This window comes from Phalacrocorax aristotelis, chromosome 13, assembly GCF_949628215.1.
Source record: "Phalacrocorax aristotelis chromosome 13, bGulAri2.1, whole genome shotgun sequence".
Taxonomy (NCBI): domain Eukaryota; kingdom Metazoa; phylum Chordata; class Aves; order Suliformes; family Phalacrocoracidae; genus Phalacrocorax; species Phalacrocorax aristotelis.
The window spans coordinates 2,072,454-2,091,916 of NC_134288.1; the positions used below are offsets into that span (position 1 = coordinate 2,072,454).

The following is a 19,463-nucleotide window of genomic DNA, read 5'->3' on the forward strand; positions in this document are numbered from 1 at the left end:
ACAACCCATCTTTGCACAGCTTTGTGACAAATTTTACGGCTAAATTGACAATCAGGGCTGCTGGATCGCGGAGATCAAAGGCCCTGCTGCCTGTGCCATGGGCAGAGGGCCAGACGCCCCCACCGCCGGCTGCCTCGCGCTGCTCACTTGTCCCAGGCAGCCTCAGCGAGCAGGCGGCCACGCTCTTTGCATTCATCAATCCTGCACAGCTGAGACCCAGAGGAGGCAAGACCTGCATACAGATGCAGGTCCGCTCTGCGCAGCCAGCTCCGAGCTGCTGCCAAGAAAAACCCGTCTGCCCACTCACCAGCAGCAAGTGCAAAGGTCTCCCTGGCAAAGGCTCTGGGATTTCTACTCCTCAACAACCTCAGTTTTTGCATTTTTAAGCAAAGTTGCCAGTCCTAAAAATGTCCCCCCCACCACGACAATGCCGCAGGTCAGAGCAGCGCTGCCTTCCCCAACCTGCAGGCAGAAGACAGCAGTGAGTGCTCCGGACAGAAACAGGCATTCCCAGCAAGTATTTCGCCCAGCCGCTTCTGCCCCTGCGGCAGGGCCACAGGACCCTTCCACAAAACCCAGCCTCAGCTCCTGATTTAATCCTGGGTGTCCCCCAGCCTGTCCCAGAGGGAGAGGTCTCCCAATGCCAAGGCAGCTGCTGGCAGGCACCAGCCCCCTCTGTCCCTCCCTGCAGTGACAGTCACCACCAGGGGAAGGCCCTCCCTGGCGACACCCGCACGCACTCCCGCACGGCCATGCCACACGCTTGCGGCACTGCACGAACAGCGGACGGCCCACACACCCAGAGCAGGCTGCTGGACCGCCGGCCCGGGCATGCCGCCCTGCCTGCACACACGAGGATGCAGCTGCAAGGATGTGCACGTGTGTAACCCTTACGTAGGCATGCACACACACACGCGTGGTGCTGCCAGGCGCTGCCACACCTCCCCATGCGCTCCCTGGCCTGCCAGCTTCATGGGGAGGGACAGCAAGGGATAGGAAGATGAACTCAGAGAGGATGGATGCAAACCCACCTGGGGCAGCCATGAGGGTCCATGCGTGTCAGCCTCCTCACACCAACATGTGCACACACATCCTTTGCCTTAGCACGCAGGACAGCCAACACGCTGCGCTCTTGAGGTGTCAGCAGACAGGCTGGCGTATGAATGTGTTGTGCACAGATTGCCAGGCAGAGCTCTGTCTCCCATCTATTAAGCTTCTGCTTTTTAGATGCTGTTTTCTAATGTGAGTAGCTGCCAAATTTAGAATCACTGGGCTGAAATTCCCTGCTAGGGCCTGTCTTCCCAGATTTTTTCCTTGCTTTGAAATTTCAACTTAAACGGTTATTTCTGTGGATCCTTTTCCCTAGGTGAGAGGTACAACAACGCTGTCCTTGGAAGAGCTCTGACACTGGGGACTCACTGGGCTGGGCAGGGTCCCTGGGCTGAGATGTTTCCCCTCCTTGGTGCCAGCACAGCCCCCTGAAGCTGGGACTCACCTCCACCTCGCATTCATACTCAGAGGCATCGAGCAGGGTCACTCTGCAGAGGGCACTCTTGACTTTCTTGGTGGTTTTCTGGGGTGACTTCTGGGTCTTGCTAGGGGTTGTTTTGTCAGAGAGCCCATCCGTCTCACTGTAGTCCTTCTCCTCCATTTCTGTGCTCTGGAGCGGGGAGACACACAGTGTTACCCAGCACTACTGCCAGGATGGATGGACAGACAGATGGGGAAAGCCCTCCAACAGCAGGCAGAAGAGGGCAGCTGATGGGGAGGAGGCTGGTGACCTCTTGGGAGTCCACAGCCAAGCCCAGTTCCCCCACCCTGCACGGCCAGCACAACCAGGGTCCCTGGAAAATGGATGCCCATGAGTCTGGGGTCAGTTCAGCACCCAAAACCTCCCTGCCCAACTGCCTGGTGCAGCAGGCAGGGCCAGGGCAGCACCACGCCTGCTGGCAGCAGCGCAGCTCCCCAGCGTCTCCAAGGCTGACATCGGGGTGCAGCCGCTGCTCCCAACCCTGCCAGGGGCAGCTCAGTCCTGGGACACGGGGCCACCCAATTCCTCCCCCCAGCCATGGCAGCCGCAGCAGTGCCATTTCCAGCGCAGTCAGCACTTCGGGCTGCCGCACTGCTCCTTCTGCCGGTGCTGCCTGCAAGGGCCCATGCCGGCAGCTGAGAGGCAGCGGGCAGAGCCCATCCACTGCCCTGGCTGCAGGGGCCTCCCCTCCAGGGTGCTCCCCAGGGACCAACGGCACAGGGAAGACGCCCACCTCACTGGGCTCCCTGCAGCCCCTGCAGCATCCCCTTCCCCTGCTGCTGCATATCTCATGGCACCCAGCCATCACCCACTCACTGGCTCGGTATTTCGGGCATCAGACTGTGTGCTGGGCTTCTCATTAGACTCAGCGTCCCGGCCGGCAGGGTTGGCGGCTGCGGCGGTGGGGCCGTGTGCTGCCGCCTCCAGCTGCTGCTGCGGAGCCTCCTCCTGTGTGTTCTTGACCTCCGAACCGGGGCCCGTCTCTGTCGTCATGGCCGCTGGTCACCCTGCTCTGCCACCGCCACCCACAAGGAAAGATAGGAGGTGTCACTGGGGTGCCCAGGGATGGAGGATGCCAGCCAGGCAGCCAGCAGCCTGGGATGCCCCAGCCACATGGGCAGGGGTGGGACCTGCCCATCTCTGCCCCGCTGCCTGCATGCACAGACCCACTGCCAGACACCCGGCTCCCTGACTGCACCGGGAGGTGCCTTTGCAAAGGGCCGACAGCAGCAGCACAGGACGTCGGGGTTTCATGCTCAGCTGAGCCGGAGGAGAAGAGCCAGTGGTGTGGGGACGTACACGGGTGTCAGGGACTCACCGTGATCAGGGCACAGAGCTCACGCCCCATCCCCGCACTCAGAGCGGGGAGCAGGGCTGGGCATAACCCCCTGCTCCTCCCAGCCCTGGGGCTTTAGATACCTTCACTAGTATTTTTTATGAGTGGAAGGGCTTATCTGGGAAGGAAAAACCAGACTGTGAGTCAGGTTAAAGGCTGCACTAACACAGCAAATTGCAGACATGGACAACGCCACATATTGCATCCGGGATGGCTGGTTTTTCCCCCCCTGGACTCCCCAGCAGCAGCCGCAGCATGCTGTGTTCCCACGGCCAGCGTGGCTGGACCCTGTGTGGTGGCGAGACAAAACCTGCCTCCAGCTCCAGCTGCCTGTCTCATGTAAGATGCAAAAAGAAAACTGGGGCCAGGGACAGGGGAGGGGAAGACACTTTCCATGCTGGCGTGCTCAGTAACATGTTTTTGCAACCTTTATGTTTTTGAAACCTTTACGCAAATGCAGTGTGGGGCTGGCGAGGCCTCCTGGGCTGGTCCACGCACGCACAGGTCATTGAGTACCCTTTGTGACCATCACTCATCTGTCACTTGGGCTGTTCAGGCCCCTCGGGCTCCCTGAGCTGTGTCCAACCATGCAACACCAGCTGGGATTGCCGCCACCAGAGTGCCTGAGGGCTGTGGCTGGATGAGCTGGCTCAGTTGGCAGCATCTGCCTGCGGTTGCATCACTGACCTTGCCCACAGAGCAGCCACACGAGCAGCCCTGAGTAATGCCTGCAACACCAGAAAAACTGCACTTTTTTGGAGTGTGGAAGCCCATACAGGATATTTCTGAGCTCCGTTTCTGGAATGACAGCCCACGTGGCATAGGCAGGGAGCCGGCTTCTCCCTGAGCTGCCAAACCCCAGGCTTTGCCCTAGCCCCGGCAGTACTAACACAGCAATGAGGTCCCAGCACAGCTTGCGACCATGGACCTGGCCACCCCGGGGCTGGAGGAGTTGCTTGGTGACATGACATCCCACCACCATCACCTCTGGTAAGTCCCAACTACCTAAATGCTGTTCTAGTAGGTATGAGAGAGGAAGAGCCTGGTCAGGACCATGACCTAAGGCAAGCAGGGAAAGACCGCTTTTAGAATGACAAAATGGATTGGCTTGAAGGGGACTTTCAAAGACCATCTAGTCCAACCCCCCTGCCACAGGCAGGGACATCTTTCACTAGAGGAGGTTGCTCAAAACCCCATCCAACCTGGCCTTGAACATTTCCAATGATGGGACATCCTGGTCCAGTGTCTCACCATCCTCATCGCAAAACATTTCTTATGTCCAGTCTAACCCTACCCTCTTTCATTTTAAAACCATTGCCCCTTGTCTTGTCACTACAGGCCTTGGTAAAAAGTCTCTCTCTGTCTTGTAAGCCCCCTTTATATAGCAAAAGGCCACAGTAAGGTCTCTCCAGTGTCTTCTCTTCCCTTCCCCAGGCTGAACAACCCCAACTCTCAGCCTTTCTTCACAGGAAAGAGGTGCTCCAGCCCTCTGACCATTTCTGTGGCCGCCTCTGGACCCACTCCAACAGGTCCATGTCTTTCTTGCACTGGGGACCCCGGAGCTGGGCACAGTGCTCCAGGTGGGGCCTCACCAGGGCGGAGCAGGGGGGCAGCATCACTTCCCTGGATCTGCTCGCCACGGTGCCAGCGATGCAGCCCAGGAGATGCTTGGCTTTCCGGGCTGCGAGCACTCATTGCGGCTCACATCCAGTTTGTCACCCACCAGTATCCCCAAGTCCTCCGCAGGGCTGCTCTCAACCCATCCATCCCCCAGTCTGTGCTGGTACTGGGATTGCAGGACCTGGTTGAGCTTCATGAGGTTCATGTGGGGCCCCCTTCTCCAGCGTGCCGAGGTCCCTCTGGACGGCATCCCTTCCCTCTGGTGAATCAACGCACCACTCAGCCCGGCATCGCCCACAAACTCGCTGACTTTCTTTTACAAGGAAAACACATCTCACACCACAGCTCATGTCCCACCTCTGCCTTTCAGGTGTCCTCAGCACTATGGCGAGATGTGAAACCTTACCCAGAAAAACTGCTAAAACTGGCTCCCGGGGTGGGAGGGAACAGACAGGGGCAAGGGAAGGGACAGGCAGAGAAGGCAGAGCGAGTCAGCCTGTGCCTCGCACAGCCGGGCTCAGCCTGCCCAGGAGCAGCCCGGTGGGCAGTAACATTGCTGCTGGCTGCGCAAATGCTGTTGGTCACCAAAAGAGCCAGGATTTCACCCCCCTGCCCCAGGGCCATATTCTCCTGGCCAGAACAGGCAGGACAGCCTGCCACCGGCCCTGAGAAACATCAGCTCAGCTTTTCCTAACAGAGCCCAGTCCTTGGCCAAGGGCACGAGAAGATTTCAGAGGTCACCAGTGGTTTATTTTTTCTGCAGAGGAAACAGGGCTGCTGTTTTTCCACTGCAAATTCACTGCACACTCCCAGCTCCAGTCCCTGTGTGGATCATCCCCAACCACTTCCATTTGAATCTCAGTGTGTGAATTTTTTAATTAACATGAAATCTCTGGAATGACAACCATCACTTTGGGCCAAAAACATGCTGAGTTTTTTGCTTGAGTTTTCTAAACTTTCTTCCAAACTACTTTTTCCCTGCACTGGGAAGAAATGATGGGGGTTGCTTAAGGGTGGCAGGCTGGGAGCTCATTCCACCTCTCTCAGTCACTATCCAAACTTTTGCATATTAAGCTTGAGTTCAAACCCTCTGATGATGGGCAAGGAGCCTGATCTAGGGACCCTAACTCAGCTGAAGCAAGCGAGAGAATGACACAGGAGTGCTGGGGTGGCAAAGGGCAAGCCCCCAGGGACCATCTCCCTGCTCCCATCACGGCCTGGCTTCTCCTGCCACCCTGCTTTGGGATCCCAGCCACCGCCCCCTTTCTCAGGTCCCCACATGACTCAGCCCTGCCGGACGCTCTCCCTCCTGCCCCACCTGCTGCGGGTGCCGACAGGCTCCCCAGCACCACCCGTCCCCACAGCTCGGCAGGGAGACAAGGCTCAGCACGGGCACAGAGGAAACCCAAGCCCCAGTGGGCCCCTTCCCAGCAAGGGCCCATCAAGCCCATCCCTGCAGCATTGCTCCCCCCCCAGCCATCGGGAACACAGAGGAGGAAGGAACAAGCCCCTCCATGCTCCCAGGGCAGGACGGGCTTGGGGAAGAGCAGAAAGCCCCTCGGTCTCGCTGCTTGCAGCCATGCTGGGAAGGCTCTCGTCCCCCACCTGGGGCTGCAAACTCAGTGCTGGGGTAAAAGGGTCTGGGAGAGGCCCCAAGGGAGATGGGGCTGGCAGGGAAGCCAGTGAGCCTGGGGCACAGCACGGCTGCAGCTGAGCTCTGCAGCTGCACGCAGTCCCGGCACAGGTGTCGGGGAAAGTCGTGCTGGCACCACCGTGCTCCTGGGCACAGCCACAACAGCCGCGTTCAGGAGCTGGTGGGGCATTGATGCCACATCCATGTGGGCAGTGCTGATGACTGGGGTTCTCTGCCCACAGTGGAGCTGAGAAGAGAGTCCGGGAGCACAGAGCCAGGGCTGCCTGCGGCACTGCACTTGCCCCAGTGCTGCTCACAGCAGCATGGGCAGTGAAGCTGGGTGGCTCAGGGCTGGCTGGCTGCTGAGGATCAGCCTCAGCCTGGCAGCACCAAGCCCCTGGGGACCGTGGCAGCCAGTCCCCAGGGCCTGGGCCAGCAGTGGGATGCTGCCGCCCTCCACTGCAGCCTGGTCACCTGCACCCGGGGCTGCTGCAGGCCCAGCTGTGGGAGTAAGCCACCAAGGCTCAGGACGCTGGCAGTCATGCCACTGTTCCCTCCGCCAGGCTGAGGGTGCTCAGCACCCTGGGGGCACCTGCAGGACTCCCTAGGGACCTCCCCAGGGACTCACGGCGAGGCAGCCACTGACCTCCCCCTCCGGGGAGCTAGACTTTTCCCATGGACTTTCCTATGGCACTTAAGAGCTTCAAAAGCAGATGATGTTTATCATGGGAGCATCTCTGTGCCTTAAGCAGGAACCACCTCTGACTTAAAGACGGAAAGCACACGTTCAGACAGTGAGAAGCTGGTTGTGTGAAGTGCTTGCCATCATATAGCACTTTCCGGATACAAAACTCAGTTCCTGCTACCCCACCTCACAAGACAGTCCCCCAGAAAACCCTGATGTGGGGGACCATGGGTCAAGAAGGCACAATTTAGCGGATGTATTTGCCATCACAAACCTTTAGAAGAGGTTTGGACCACAACTGCAGCAAACTTGATTGAGACCAGCAGAAATGCTGTCCCAAATCACAAAATCATAGAATGGTTTGTGTTGGAAGGGACCTTAAAAATCATCTAGTTCCAAGCCCCTGCTATGGGCAGGGGGACCTTCCACTAGTCCAGGCTGCTCAAAGCCCCGTCCAACCTGGCCTTGAGCCCTGCCAGGGATGCGGCACCCACAACTTCTCTGGGAAACCTGTTCCAGTGCCTCACCACCCTCATGGTAAAGAATTTCTTCCTTACATCTAATCTAAATCGCCCCTCTTTCAGTTTAAAATCATTACCCCTTGTCCTATCACTACATGGCTTTGTAAAAAGTCCCTCTTCAGCTTTCTTGTAGGCCCCCTTCAGGCACTGGAAGGCAGCAATAAGGTCTCCCCTAGAGACTTTTCTTCTCCAGGCTGAACAACCCCAAGTGTCCCAGGCTGTCCTCATAGAAGAGGTAGCACCAGCCCTCTGATCCTCTTCGTGGCCCTCCTCTGGACTAGCTCCAACAGGCCCATGTCCTTAAATCATTTAATTTGTTTCTAAATATTACCCACAGCAGGACCCAAGTTGGCAGGGCAGGCATCCTACCCAGGCTGCCGCGGCCCTTCCCAGCACCTAGCCTTGCTCATGCACGTTCCCTTGGGAGTGAAGCCAGGGCCAGAGCAGCTCCTGCGCTGAGGCTGGCAGAGGCAGGAGACAGCGGGTGGGTGTCATCTCCCCAGACGCTTTCTCTGTGCAAGGTGCTGGCTGAAGGACTCCTCCACACCCACAGTCCCCAGTGCCACGTGCCAAGCCCAGTTTTCACCAAGGGCTGGCTCATTTCTGCTGCAGCTGGACCCAAAATGGGCTGGGGGATATTATCCTCAGGGAAAACGTCAGGTGAAATTGCTGGAGCCAGTCAGAGCTCCAGGCTACCGAAACAGGCACGTGGGAACTGTGACTGCAAAGAAAGCCTTAGCAGGATCAGAGGTAGACCTACTTGTTATGCATGTAACTTCCTCCCATCATCTCCTGCCTGCTCCTCCTTCCCTTGGTATTTTCCTCTTCACCCCCTTCAAGCTGGAGTGTGGATTCACGGCTTTCCCAGACGCTCTGCCCCCACACTTCCCCAGCATATCCCAGCTCCAGCCTCCGCAGCACTCCCCTCCCAGAGCCTTTCCTTTCCTGCCATCTCCAAACAGGGTTTCGCCAGAGCCTGCCTTCCCCTTCCCTCTGCCCGTTCACCTCCTGCTGCTGGGCTGGTTTTCAATGCTGAGCATCCTCCTTTGCTCCTGGGCTCTGCTTCCCCCACCTCGCTCCTGAGGACGCTGCCCATCTATGACACTTTACTTCTGAAGCATCACGGACACAGGCAGGCACAAGTCTCTGCACAAAGCCCCATGCTGAGTGCCCGAACAGGTCTCCACAGGCTCCAGTGCAACTGGGGTGCACAGAGCTGGGCAACAACCAAGCACGCTCCTCCCTTGCCACTGCGCTGGGCGACTGCTGAGGGCCCCGTGGGGCTGATCTGGGCAGCAAAGGCCATTGCCATGCTGTGGGGCAGATGGCCGCCACAGAGACAGCCAGAGATGGGGAGCAAGCTGGGCACAGGGAACACCCTGTAGGGGTGGCAGTGGCTGCGTGACACCAGGCAGCAGGTCCAGGTACTTGCCAGCCCCCAACAGAAGAGCTCACCAGGGCTTGGGCACTCAGCAACCCTGCCATGGGGCAGAGGCTGAGCTGGCAGGGGACAGGCAGGATGAGAGCACAGGCAGCACAGGCAGTGCCTCACAGCCATCCTGGAACCATGAGAGGAACCACAGCTGAGAGCCCTGGGTATCCTCCAGGGACACATAAAAAGCGAACAAGGAAAGCAGTTCCTGAAGCCCCAGCAACATGCGGCACCCCTGAGCCCCGCTGTCACCCAGCCCTCACCTCCTGGCACTGAGGGACATGCAAATCCTGGCAGGCATGCAGCAGTGCAATGGGCAGCCTGGAGAGCTCTCCTGTGCTGCTCTGCAGCAAGGCCAAACAATCATAAGAGCTGCCCTGTTTATGGTGGAGGAAGGGGAGATCAGAAACGCAGGGTATCCCCAGCTTCTGGAGACTGTACACCACTCCTCCTCATGCAGGACTGGCAGGGGCAGAGATCTGTACTGCCCCAAACCGTTGCCCAGCTGGAAAAGTGCCCTATCCCCCCAACCTGGGCTCCAGGACCCACATCCCACCCAGGCTTGTGCTCCCCACGCTGGGCACCCGCTGACAGCTAAAGCCCAGAGCGTCCCGCGGGCAGGCAGCAGCACTGCAGAGCATCCTGCATAGCTGCCTTCTCCATGGCAGGGCTGGCCCTACCTTGGTGCCAGCTCCCCATGCCTCCAGCGCAGCTCATCGCTGCCAGGCTGCCGCTGCGTCCGAGGCAGTGCTTTCTGCAGAGCCGCCTCTTCCCCAACCCCAACACCCCCGCGCAGTGATTGATGTGTACCGCAGCCACAGCAGAGCTGGGAACTGGGCTGCCTTCCCATCCCACTGCTGGGCTCCCCCCCTCGCCAGGAGCTCTGTGCCTGCATCACAGCCCTTCGGCATGGCAGGAGGGTCCCACGTGGATGCTGGTGCCAGCCCTGTCCACCCTTCTTGCCTGCAAACACCTGACTCATCCCAAACCAGGCACCAAAGAGCTGGCACAGGCTGTGATCCTGCCAGATTCCTTCCCTGTGCATGCACCAGCAGGGAAGGAGAGCTCAGCTCCTGCACTGGCTGCTCAGCAAGGAACTGGACCCAACATACATCTTCATCCCCAGTTAATCTGGCACATTCCTGCGTTACACCTCCATCCCTTACATGGGTCCTAGGGCAGCAAACACTGCATCGCCTCCAAAACACACACCTAAGCACCCCACTTGCACTAGTCAGCTTGGAGATGTACCAGCAGTGAGACCTGAACAGAAGCTCTTTCATCACCCCTGTCCATAGTGAAGTGCAGAGCATGACACCCAGCACATCCCTGCCTACAGGGCACATGGCTCCTTGTCCCCCGTTGTCCCCTGAGAGGGACAACGACACAGAGCAAACACCGGGGCTGTTACCGCATGGCAGAGGTACCTCGCACCCCTGCAACACAACAGCATGAAGTGGCCGTAAAGCACAGCGCTGCCACCGCCACAGCAGAGGGACGGATCCTGCCTTCAGTGAGCAGCGGGAAACCCCAGGGCACAGGGAGAGGCACTGGCAGAGCAGCTGCAGGGTGGCAGCGGGTGCTGCCCAGCACCCTACAATGCAGGCAGCACAGGGTGTAGGTCACGCAGAGGCTAGGTAATATTTACCAGGTGTAGGCAGTCTGCTGGGGGAAGCGGTGCTCAGGTAGCACCCACCAGTTTGGACTCATGCTGATGAAAGCTCCAGAGTGTGCCAAGCCGTCAAGAGCCCCAAGGGAAGAAGCACAAGCCAGGCAAAGTCTGGCAACTTGCTGGCAGACTCCCAGCAGGCTCCTGCTAGTGGGCTGCAGGCACCCACCTGTGTGTTCCAGCCATGCAGAGCCTGACCATGCTGGGTGCAAAGGGAGAAAACCCCACTCAGCCCCAACTGCCCAGTCACTCACCAGTATGGGTTCTCCAAATGGTACCCATTGCTTGGGATGCTCACGGACCACTCCCCCACCCACAAACATCACCCCTGATGGAACTGGCAGGGCAGGGTCCAGGTCACAGCCCTGACACCCCTCCCAGGAGCCCCCTGCGGAGCTGGGCACTGCTCAGCCAGGCTGGCATGTGCCATGCTGGCAAGTGGCGAGCTCGGCCTCGCACAGGGACTCCTGAGCTGTTGCAGAGAGGTCTCACTTGAGTGAAACACAGAAGCCTGCAGCAAGGGAGAACCAGTTATCCCACACTTGCCAGCAAGCCCCCCTCTTCCAAAATCCCTATCCAGTCTGTTTGCACCCTAATCTGACACCCCAATCTCAGCAGCATAACCGCCACAAGTTTAGCTGGGCCGGGGACCAGGTGGCTCACATTTTCCCTAGGTCCCGGTGGGCAGCAGCACAGGCACAGGCCCCTGCAGCTCCCACGGGAGCAGCGCTCAGGCAGCCCCACACAGGGGGGTCTCAGCCTGGGCAGCCTCAGCACCCTCAATGGCATTTCCACCCTTGAACCCCCACCTCGCCCTCACCCCAGGGGGTTGCAGCTGCCGGGGTGTGGGGCTGCAGGCCACCAGTTCTCAGCCACTCTGCACCCCTCCCCTGTGGTCAGGGCTGGCGTCACCAATTTCCGAGCACGCACGGCTGTAAAACCTCCTTGTCCAGAGCTGCCGCATGAACAAGGAGGAGGAGACAGAAAGTGGAGGGAAGAGTCAGCCCAGAGCCTGGAGAGGAGATGAAACAGACAGGAAAAGGAGGGGGAAAGGGGGAGACCGCAGCAGACAGAGACCCCAGGACCTGAGCCATGCCTCAGATTGGACCTGACACGTGATGGGAAAGACCTAATTTGTCGCATTGTGCACAACCCCCTGTGCTCAGCCAAACTCCCCAGCCCTGGGAGTGCTGCCCAAAGCAGGAAGGAGGCAGCAGGAGCTGTCACTGTCCTACGGCTGCTTGCCCCAGGGGAACGAGCAAGCCAGCCTGGGGGTGAGGGGGACAGGCAATAACAACGGGGTGCCCCCCCTCTCTGATCAGTGCTGAACCCCATGAAACATCCCTGTGCTGGCTCCATAAGGTAGCCTAGGGGAAACAAGATCAGAAAGGATCTTCCCTCTATCCCTGGCAAGAAGCAAAGATGCACCCAGCCAGAGGTACTCAGGCCCCAGGGTGCCAGGCTGGAAGGGACCCACTGCACTGCACCAGGGATGGAGGTGCCTGTGGGAACACTCTTCTCCCTGGCTCCAAAATCTGCCACTGGTGAGATGCAGAGAGTGCACAAGGCATTGGGGAGTCATGAACAGGAATGGGTTTCAAACAGGGTCCTGCTGGTGCCTTGTCCCTGTGGCACCAGTGCCTGCCCACCCCACTGGGGACCCCACTGCACTCTGCTGAAACCCTTGCACGCTGCCCACGCTAGAGGCCACCACACTGGGCTCAAGGACTGAATCACAGAATCGCAGGATGATTGAGGTTGGAGGCACCGCAGGTGGTCACCTCGTGCAGCCCCCTGCTCCATCAGGGCCACCCAGAGCCAGTTGCCCAGGACCGTGTCCAGGCAGCTTTTGAGTGTCTCCACAGATGGAGACCCCACTGCCTCCCTGGGCAACCCGTGCCAGTGCTGGGTCACCCCGACAGTGGAAAAGTGTTTCCTGATGTTCGGAGGGACCCTCCTGTGTGTCAGTTTGTGCCCACGGCCTCTGGTCCTGTCCCTGGGCACCACCAAGAAGAGCCTGGCTCTGTCCTTTTGGCAGGAAGCCCTGGCAGCAGCCGAGGATGGCACGTGCTGCTGGGAGCAGGGGGAAGTTGTCCCATGGATGAGCTCCTCCACTTTTCAATCTAAGGAGAGGCATATGAACCCCATGGGGTGGCACCGGCCAACTCACATAGCACATTTTTCACTTTAAAAAGGAGGGGATAGCAGAGTCCCGGCAAAGCCCGAGACCTCTGTGTTTCAGCACAGGGTTTGGGCCAGCAGAAAGACGTCAGCCATGGTGCCACCTTACAGAAGAGCAGCCCTAACTGCTGTGGTGCCACCAGGCTCAGTGAGGACCCAACTAACGCCCAAGTTGTCCCACAGAGATGTCAGTCATGGGCTGGGCCTGATCCTGCACCTCCTCATCCACCAAAAAAAACACACCAAGATCCCTCCTGGGGGAGGGAGCACCTTGGGAGACCCACCCACCCCAGAGGTGGCCCCCCAGGTGAGCACCGAGCCATGTTCCTGCAAAGGTGGTGGTTGGTGGTGAGTCCCTATTTGCTCCTGCCACCCTTGCTGACCCCACAACATGGTTTCCTCACGTCCTCGCAAACCTACCCAGCGCAGGAGGTGACCATTTGCATTCCTCACCACCACCCGAAGTGCAGTTTGGTGACTCAGGCATCAAAGTGGAGCCAGCTCCCTCTGACCACAGTGGGACACAGCTCAACTCTTTCTTAGAACCAGTCAGGGCTAAGCTGGGCTTAGGTTTTGGTTCAGCATTGCAGTAAATCCTTAGATCCCAGCAGAGAATGCTGTGGAGGCGGAAGGGCACCAGTCTTGTCCTCCCCTCCCCACCAGCCTAGCAAAGCTGGCTGCCAACCATCATTTTGGGGACATTCGCAAACCTGGAGGAAGACAGGGGGGTGGCTGCTGCATGGAGCAGTTCTATCTACACGCTGATTCAAGGTTTCCTTCAATCCCAGATACAGCCTCTGATGTTGAGCATCAAAATGTTTCTGATTAATGTGGTAGAAACTAAACTGGGGAGGTGGGGTGAGGAGGGAGAAAAACTTTTCTCAAATTTGCATTTAATAAAAAAAAAAGTACCTTTTGACAACCACTAGCACCAGGCACATCCCTCACGTAAGGAAGGCTTGCAGAGGACAGCCCTCCCGGTATTCTGGCATATACGCGCCTGCAGCGATGGAGGGGAGAGCTGGCGTGTAGCTGGGGTGCCCCAGGGCCACTGTACAACCAGCCCACCTGGGAAGAGGCTGCCCCAGAGTTGAAGAAGGGCAGCATAGCTTGGGGCTGCTGCGACGGGCTGTCCAGAGCAGTGAGAGCAGGGTGCTGGGCCCCAGGCTGCACCAAACCCATGCTCACGGCTGGCTCTCCGGCCCAGGGGGGCACAACGGCTTTCCCCACTTGGGAAGGGGACTGTGGGCCGAGAGGCTGCAGGGACGAGACTCGCCAAGCACTTCTGCAGCACCAGCCCTTTGCCTTGCGCTGGAGTGAAAGCACCTTCCTCCCTGTGCTGTGTCTCTCAGGGCTACCCTGCCACAGGGTCCGTCCCCCCCTGCCCTGAGCCCACACACCAGCCGCGGGGCAACGTGGCGCCCACCACACCGGGAAGCTCAGGCAAGGAGGGGAAGGGTGGCAGGGCTGCGCCTTGCTGCTGGCCTTCGTGCGCACACCGCCAGAGCCCTCTCAAGCTGGGAGCTTGCCTGGCTCCCTGCTGGGGAAACTGAGGCACGTGGGGCTTGGTCACACAGCAACCACGGCAATGCTCTCTCCCTGCCTCCCACCCTGGTGGGGGATATAGGCGTTTGGGACGGGCCTCATCCTGCAACCGTTCCCCTGCCCAGAGCCTGCACCCAGCCACCAACTCAGGCCTGTCACCCCGCCAAGAGGAGAAAACGTGTTATTAATCATCAGAGTTCTTTAAATCCAAGCAAGGGTTAATCATTACTTGTAACCTCCAGCCGTCAGGGGCACCTGCAGACGCCGTGCCCATGCCTGCCTCTGCTGCCCTCCACGGCCGGAGCAGAAGAGAGGATCTGGGGGGCCAGGGCCTGCGGCACAGCATGCCTGGCCCGTGCCCACAACACCCCACTTGAACCACTTGTCCCTGTCATTGTCTGTTCAGTTCTGTACTCTCATCAGCAAAAACGAGTTCAGCACCTACCTCGGAGGTTTGCACAGGCTGAAGCAAGCACTGGAGGGGCTGTTATTAGAATATTTGTGGGTTTTAACCCAATTCCCCTATTTTTGGGATGCCTGACTCATGCTTTCTGAATGCCTAAAGACACCAGCACAGGCTTCACTCTGGTTTCTTCCCATCCAACCCCCTCCCAACCACAAGGAACGTATGTTTGGGAGCGGGGAGCAACGGCACCCCTGTGGCTGTGCAGCCATGAACCACATCCCCACTGGTGACATCAGGTTGGAGCAGGATCAGGACCCTAAGAAACCCCAGAGCATCACCAAATAAGACTAAAGAAGAAGAGGATGCCCAGCACAGCCCCCCCGCCCATCCCTGGGTTCAACATCATGCTAATGAGGCACTGACCCACTGGATGAGGCCAGCTCTGCTGGGGCAGCACGAGCAGCCAGGGCAGGAGCAAACCACGGAGCAGCCTGTCCGCTGGTGAAGACCACAGCTCCAACGAGGAGCTGGAGGGCAAAGGAGGAGGAACTCTCTCCTTTGCACAGAAATATCCTCCCCCACTTCCCTGTCCCCACAGCGCGGTGACTTCCCAGGCTGCTGCAGAGACGGACTCACACCCTCTGTGCCCACGCAGAGAAGAAAAAAGCTTTTCAGCTTTTTCCAAGGCAGAGACAGCTCTGAGGCCTTGGAGATGTTCAAGCCTTGCAGGCAATTATCAAAGATAACAGACAAATGCTTTAAAGGCCAGAAGGGACAGAAGACGGATAACAGAGGCTGGGGAAAAGAAAAAGCAAGTCAGCTCAGAGCTGCAGTGGGGTGGGGAGCAGTGCACGGGCTTCCTTCATCGGCTCTGACCTTGCACACGGAGGACAGAGACACCATGGGACACTGTGGGGCACAGCGGAGACTTGGGCCATGTGGGCAGATGGCTACTGCGGAGAAAAATAAATGGTGCTGAAAAGAAGGTACCTCGGTCCTGTCCTCAGACTGCAACTGCACTGCAGGGTGCACCCCACCTCATCCAGATCCCCCCTAGTGCCTCCCACACCAGTCCTGCTGCCTCCTGCCACCCACAGGGCAGGACATGCTGCGCTGTGCCCCTGCGTCCCATGGGACGGTGCGGTGCCTCGCTTGCCAGGGAGGTCTCCAGGGGCCTCCCACACTGCTTGCTCCACCTATCCTCCCGTTTTCCAGCTTGTCTGGAATGGTGCCCCAGTGCCTGGGGTCCCCAAAGGGCCCCCTGGGCAACCCCAGACCCGATGCTGAGTTTGCCAGGAGATCAGCTGGCCCGACCCGGGGCTCTGGCAGGCACACGCTGGGGGAGCACTCCACTTCACTGGACCGGGGCTCAGATGCACAGGGTAAGTAAGCCTCAAGGGCAAGGAGGAAAGGGGCCCCCAGCTGTCCCCACCCACCACAGAGGAGACAGGCAGGGGACAGGCCATGCCACCAAGCCTGAAGGAGCGGAAGTGGAGCTGCCCCAGCCCCTGTGCTGCCACACACCCACCTTCACAAGTCCCACATGCTCCTGGCCTCCTTCTCTCCCATCAGCTCCCCACCAGGTCGCATCCCCCAGGAGCTGGGACGCTGCCTCCCCCAGCCCTGCCCCACCTTCACTGCGGCACAACGTGAGAAGTGCCCGTGCACCGGACAACCAGTGCTCGGGAACAGATTTACTCTGGTTCCCTCCTGCTTAACACCCTTTCTCTGTCCCGTTTGTCTTTCAGCCGAAATTAGCTCTGTCTGGCCCGCTTGCCCTGCCTGTTTATATTCAATATGTATATATAAAGTACGTATTATGCACATTAATGCAGCGTCATCACCGTGCAAACACGCCATGCACCATCACTTCAGAAGGTCCAAGTCCCAAAGCCACTGTGACACCTGTCCCAGCCGCGCCTGCGGCGCTGCCGTGCCCACTCCTACACTCAAGTCCTAAAATATGTGTATGGCATAGTTGGATTCCAGCTGCTGCTGGGAGAACTGTAACCTGAAATTTCCATGCTCTGAAGCATTTCACAGATACACAAAAGGACCAACAAGGTGTCAAAGGAGCTTGAACAAGTCACAGAGCTGAGGAGGAGCCAGAAATAGCAACCAGGAGCCTGGGTTACATGTGCTGCAAAGGACCACAGCGTGGGCGGCCAGACACCCCCTATCAGACTGCCCCACAACAGAAAACAACCTTCAAATGATTGCCTCAGTGGAGATAATGGCAAGAGGTTCATGGCCTTGAACAACTTGTCTTACCTGGCTCCAATTCTACTTTGCTAAGAAAATACTGTGCTAGTCTCACTTCAATACATATTTGCAAGCAACAGCATTTGTCTCCCCGCAGAGCAGGGGAGAATCCGTCCTTTGGCATCCAAGTGCCCGGACACCTCAGACACCCAAACCGGGAACAAATGGAAAACTCCTCAATTACTTGCAAAATGCAACAAAAAAACCAACCCCCACCACCAGGCTTCAGCTTGCTGCAGGGCACCTGGTCTGCAAAAATCCGTCAGGAGGAAACCAGAGGCTAGAGTGCACCAACCTGGACCCATGTACACCGAGGACACGGTCCTTCAGCCTCCAACCCAGCTGTGAGCTACAGCATCGAGGACAGGGCCAAGCCTCCTGAGAGGATTACCCCTGTGGGCAGTTCTGACAACTTACATCTCAGGTTGAGGGTATCCGAGCCCAGAAAAGACACAGAAAGATGCCCAAATAATACTTTTGAAGCATAACGATGGTACTTGTCTGTCATCCTCAAATTCATTCAGAATAGCTCAAAGGATTTACAGTTGTGCCAGCCATGCTGGGGGACACCTGCCTCCCACCAGGAAAAGGGAGGCAGGTGACCCCCCACTTTTAGTATGAATTACAGAAACACCTGCTCTGCAAGGGGCCCCACAGTGCTGTTTGCAGGGACCAGAGATGCCTCCCCATGCATGCACGGGGAGGAGGGACGCTGTCTCATCCTCCCTGCTGGGTCACGGGGGGGGCAGGCGCTACCTGCGACTGAAGCAGCATGACAGGAGGTCCAGCCAAGGCAGGGGCTGTACTCTCAGGTTAGGACAATGATGGCTGGATGCAACCACCAGCTCGCCAAGGTGCCAGGGCATCAAACCCTGTGCCCCAGCCACTGTCAGGGAGGAGACTGAAGACGGAGCTCCCTTTGCAGGCTGCGCACACCTCTCTCCAGCCCAATGCCGGCATACCTTGCAGCCAGGCTTGGGAAAGGCTGATAAGATGAGGGAAAACATCTTCTCTCCCTCCTCTCGCACTGCCCTTCTTCCAGACAATTAATTCCAGCCCTGCACCAGCCCCTGGCTGTCTTGCAGTGCTGCTGTGAATCATCAGCAGTGAAATGCTGACTCACAGAGGTGAGGCTCCGGATGCGGCTGACGTGGGAGCCCTGGTCCCCGCAGCCTCCTGCAAGCTCACTCCTGACAACCCTCCTTAAAGTCCCCCCACCACCTCTGCGAGTGGGAGGCTGCAGCAGCCCTCCACTGCAGCAGGGAGACGATGCTTCAAGAGGTCATTTAATCCCACTCGGCTCAACAGAGGGAGCAGCTCCATCTCTGCCAGCCCAAGAAACCTTTAATAGTCTCCTACAGTAGGAAATCCTCTCCGTGCACCACCACCTGTGCCAGGGCTTTATCCTCATCACATTAGAAAGGTATTCTCCAGCATCTCACCAAACCTCCTTCCCAGTAGTTTTGAGCTGTGGTTGTCCCTGTCCCAAGGAGCCAGGCAAAGCTGCTTCTGCCTTGCCACTATTTCAAGCTCTGCAGCTCCCCACTGTCCCCAGGCCACCATGATCCTTCCACAGGAGCTGCCCCACAGAGAGCTCGTGCCAGCAGCAGCTCAGCCCAGCACGAGGAGAAAGCAACACCCATGGTAGCTCATTCAGCCCACGGACCGCAACCCCATGCAGCCACCATTCAACCAGCTGAACCTGCGTCCACCCTCATGGGAAAGTGCCTTCTCAGGCCCATCAGGTTCCAGCCTTGGTCCATCCCAGAGGTGATCTGGAGGCCCTCAGAGAGCAGCAGGTCTACAGAGCCACTGAACCAAGGCAAAGACTGCTGCCCCCGGAGGTCCCTGCAGGACCAGCCCCAGGAGCTCCCCCTCTGCTCAACCCTGAAAGCAGAAAACAGCTGGCAAAGGCATGAGCAGTTGGGCACTGAGTGCTGCTGGGCCCAGACCGAGAGCATTTGGTTCCTCCTCCTCCCATCAGGGTCTTGGGTGTGCCATGAGGGTCTAGTCCATGTGCCCTTGCCACCTGTATCCAGATGGACCTTGGGGTTTGCCTCTGATCTCTGCCTGGCTCCTGGAGATCCCTGTTAGCCAGGCTTTGTGATCACAGCACTGAGATTTGCCGGCTGGTGCGTAACCACAGCTTTCTAAGACCCCTCATGCCCACACACTTATCTCAAGCCCCCTCTCTACATTCCCTCCTCATGTCCCACTATTTTCCCTCTGTTTCTCAGAGCAGTCACACAGATGGATGTTTTAGCACCCAAGTATTTTTCCAGACAGTCACAATCTCTTCTCATGTTCTCCATTTACAGTAAAGCAGTTCCCCCCTTGCCTGACGCCAAAGGCATCCTCCAACCCCCAGTGACCTGGCCCCTCAGCCCAGCAAGCACTTAGATGCGTACACAACAGCAGGACTAATGCACAAGACCACAGGCACCACATCCCACAGGCGCCCTGCGCGGCAGGACTCAATTACTGCAGAAGTGGCAAGGCACCGGGGTGCTGGGAGAAGCTTTATTGCTCACCCATCCCCTGCCACTAACAGTCCACCTCATCCAGTCCTCCCTGCAACCATGAGGTGCTTGCAGGCATTGTCCCTCCATCCACCCATGAGCCTTGCACCACACATCCACCCA

At 58.3% G+C, this 19,463-nt stretch overlaps 1 protein-coding gene across 19 annotated transcripts in view; it reads right to left on the reverse strand.

Moving 5' to 3' along the window:
• The window catches only part of EPB41L1 (erythrocyte membrane protein band 4.1 like 1), a 68,801-nt gene that overhangs the window by 26,141 nt on the left and 23,197 nt on the right, over nucleotides 1-19,463 (reverse strand). For 17 of the 19 annotated variants that reach the window (XM_075109148.1, XM_075109151.1, XM_075109149.1 and 14 more), the window contains exons 3-4: nucleotides 2,348-2,543; nucleotides 1,496-1,660 (exon numbers count right to left, since the gene is read on the reverse strand). In XM_075109148.1, the coding sequence (XP_074965249.1) occupies nucleotides 1,496-1,660; nucleotides 2,348-2,524 (342 nt within the window). In that variant the 5' untranslated portion in view covers nucleotides 2,525-2,543. Of the gene's footprint in view, nucleotides 1-1,495; nucleotides 1,661-2,347; nucleotides 2,544-9,438; nucleotides 9,519-19,463 lie in introns of those variants that run through there. The other 2 variants (XM_075109138.1, XM_075109137.1) reach the window with 2 other exon arrangements.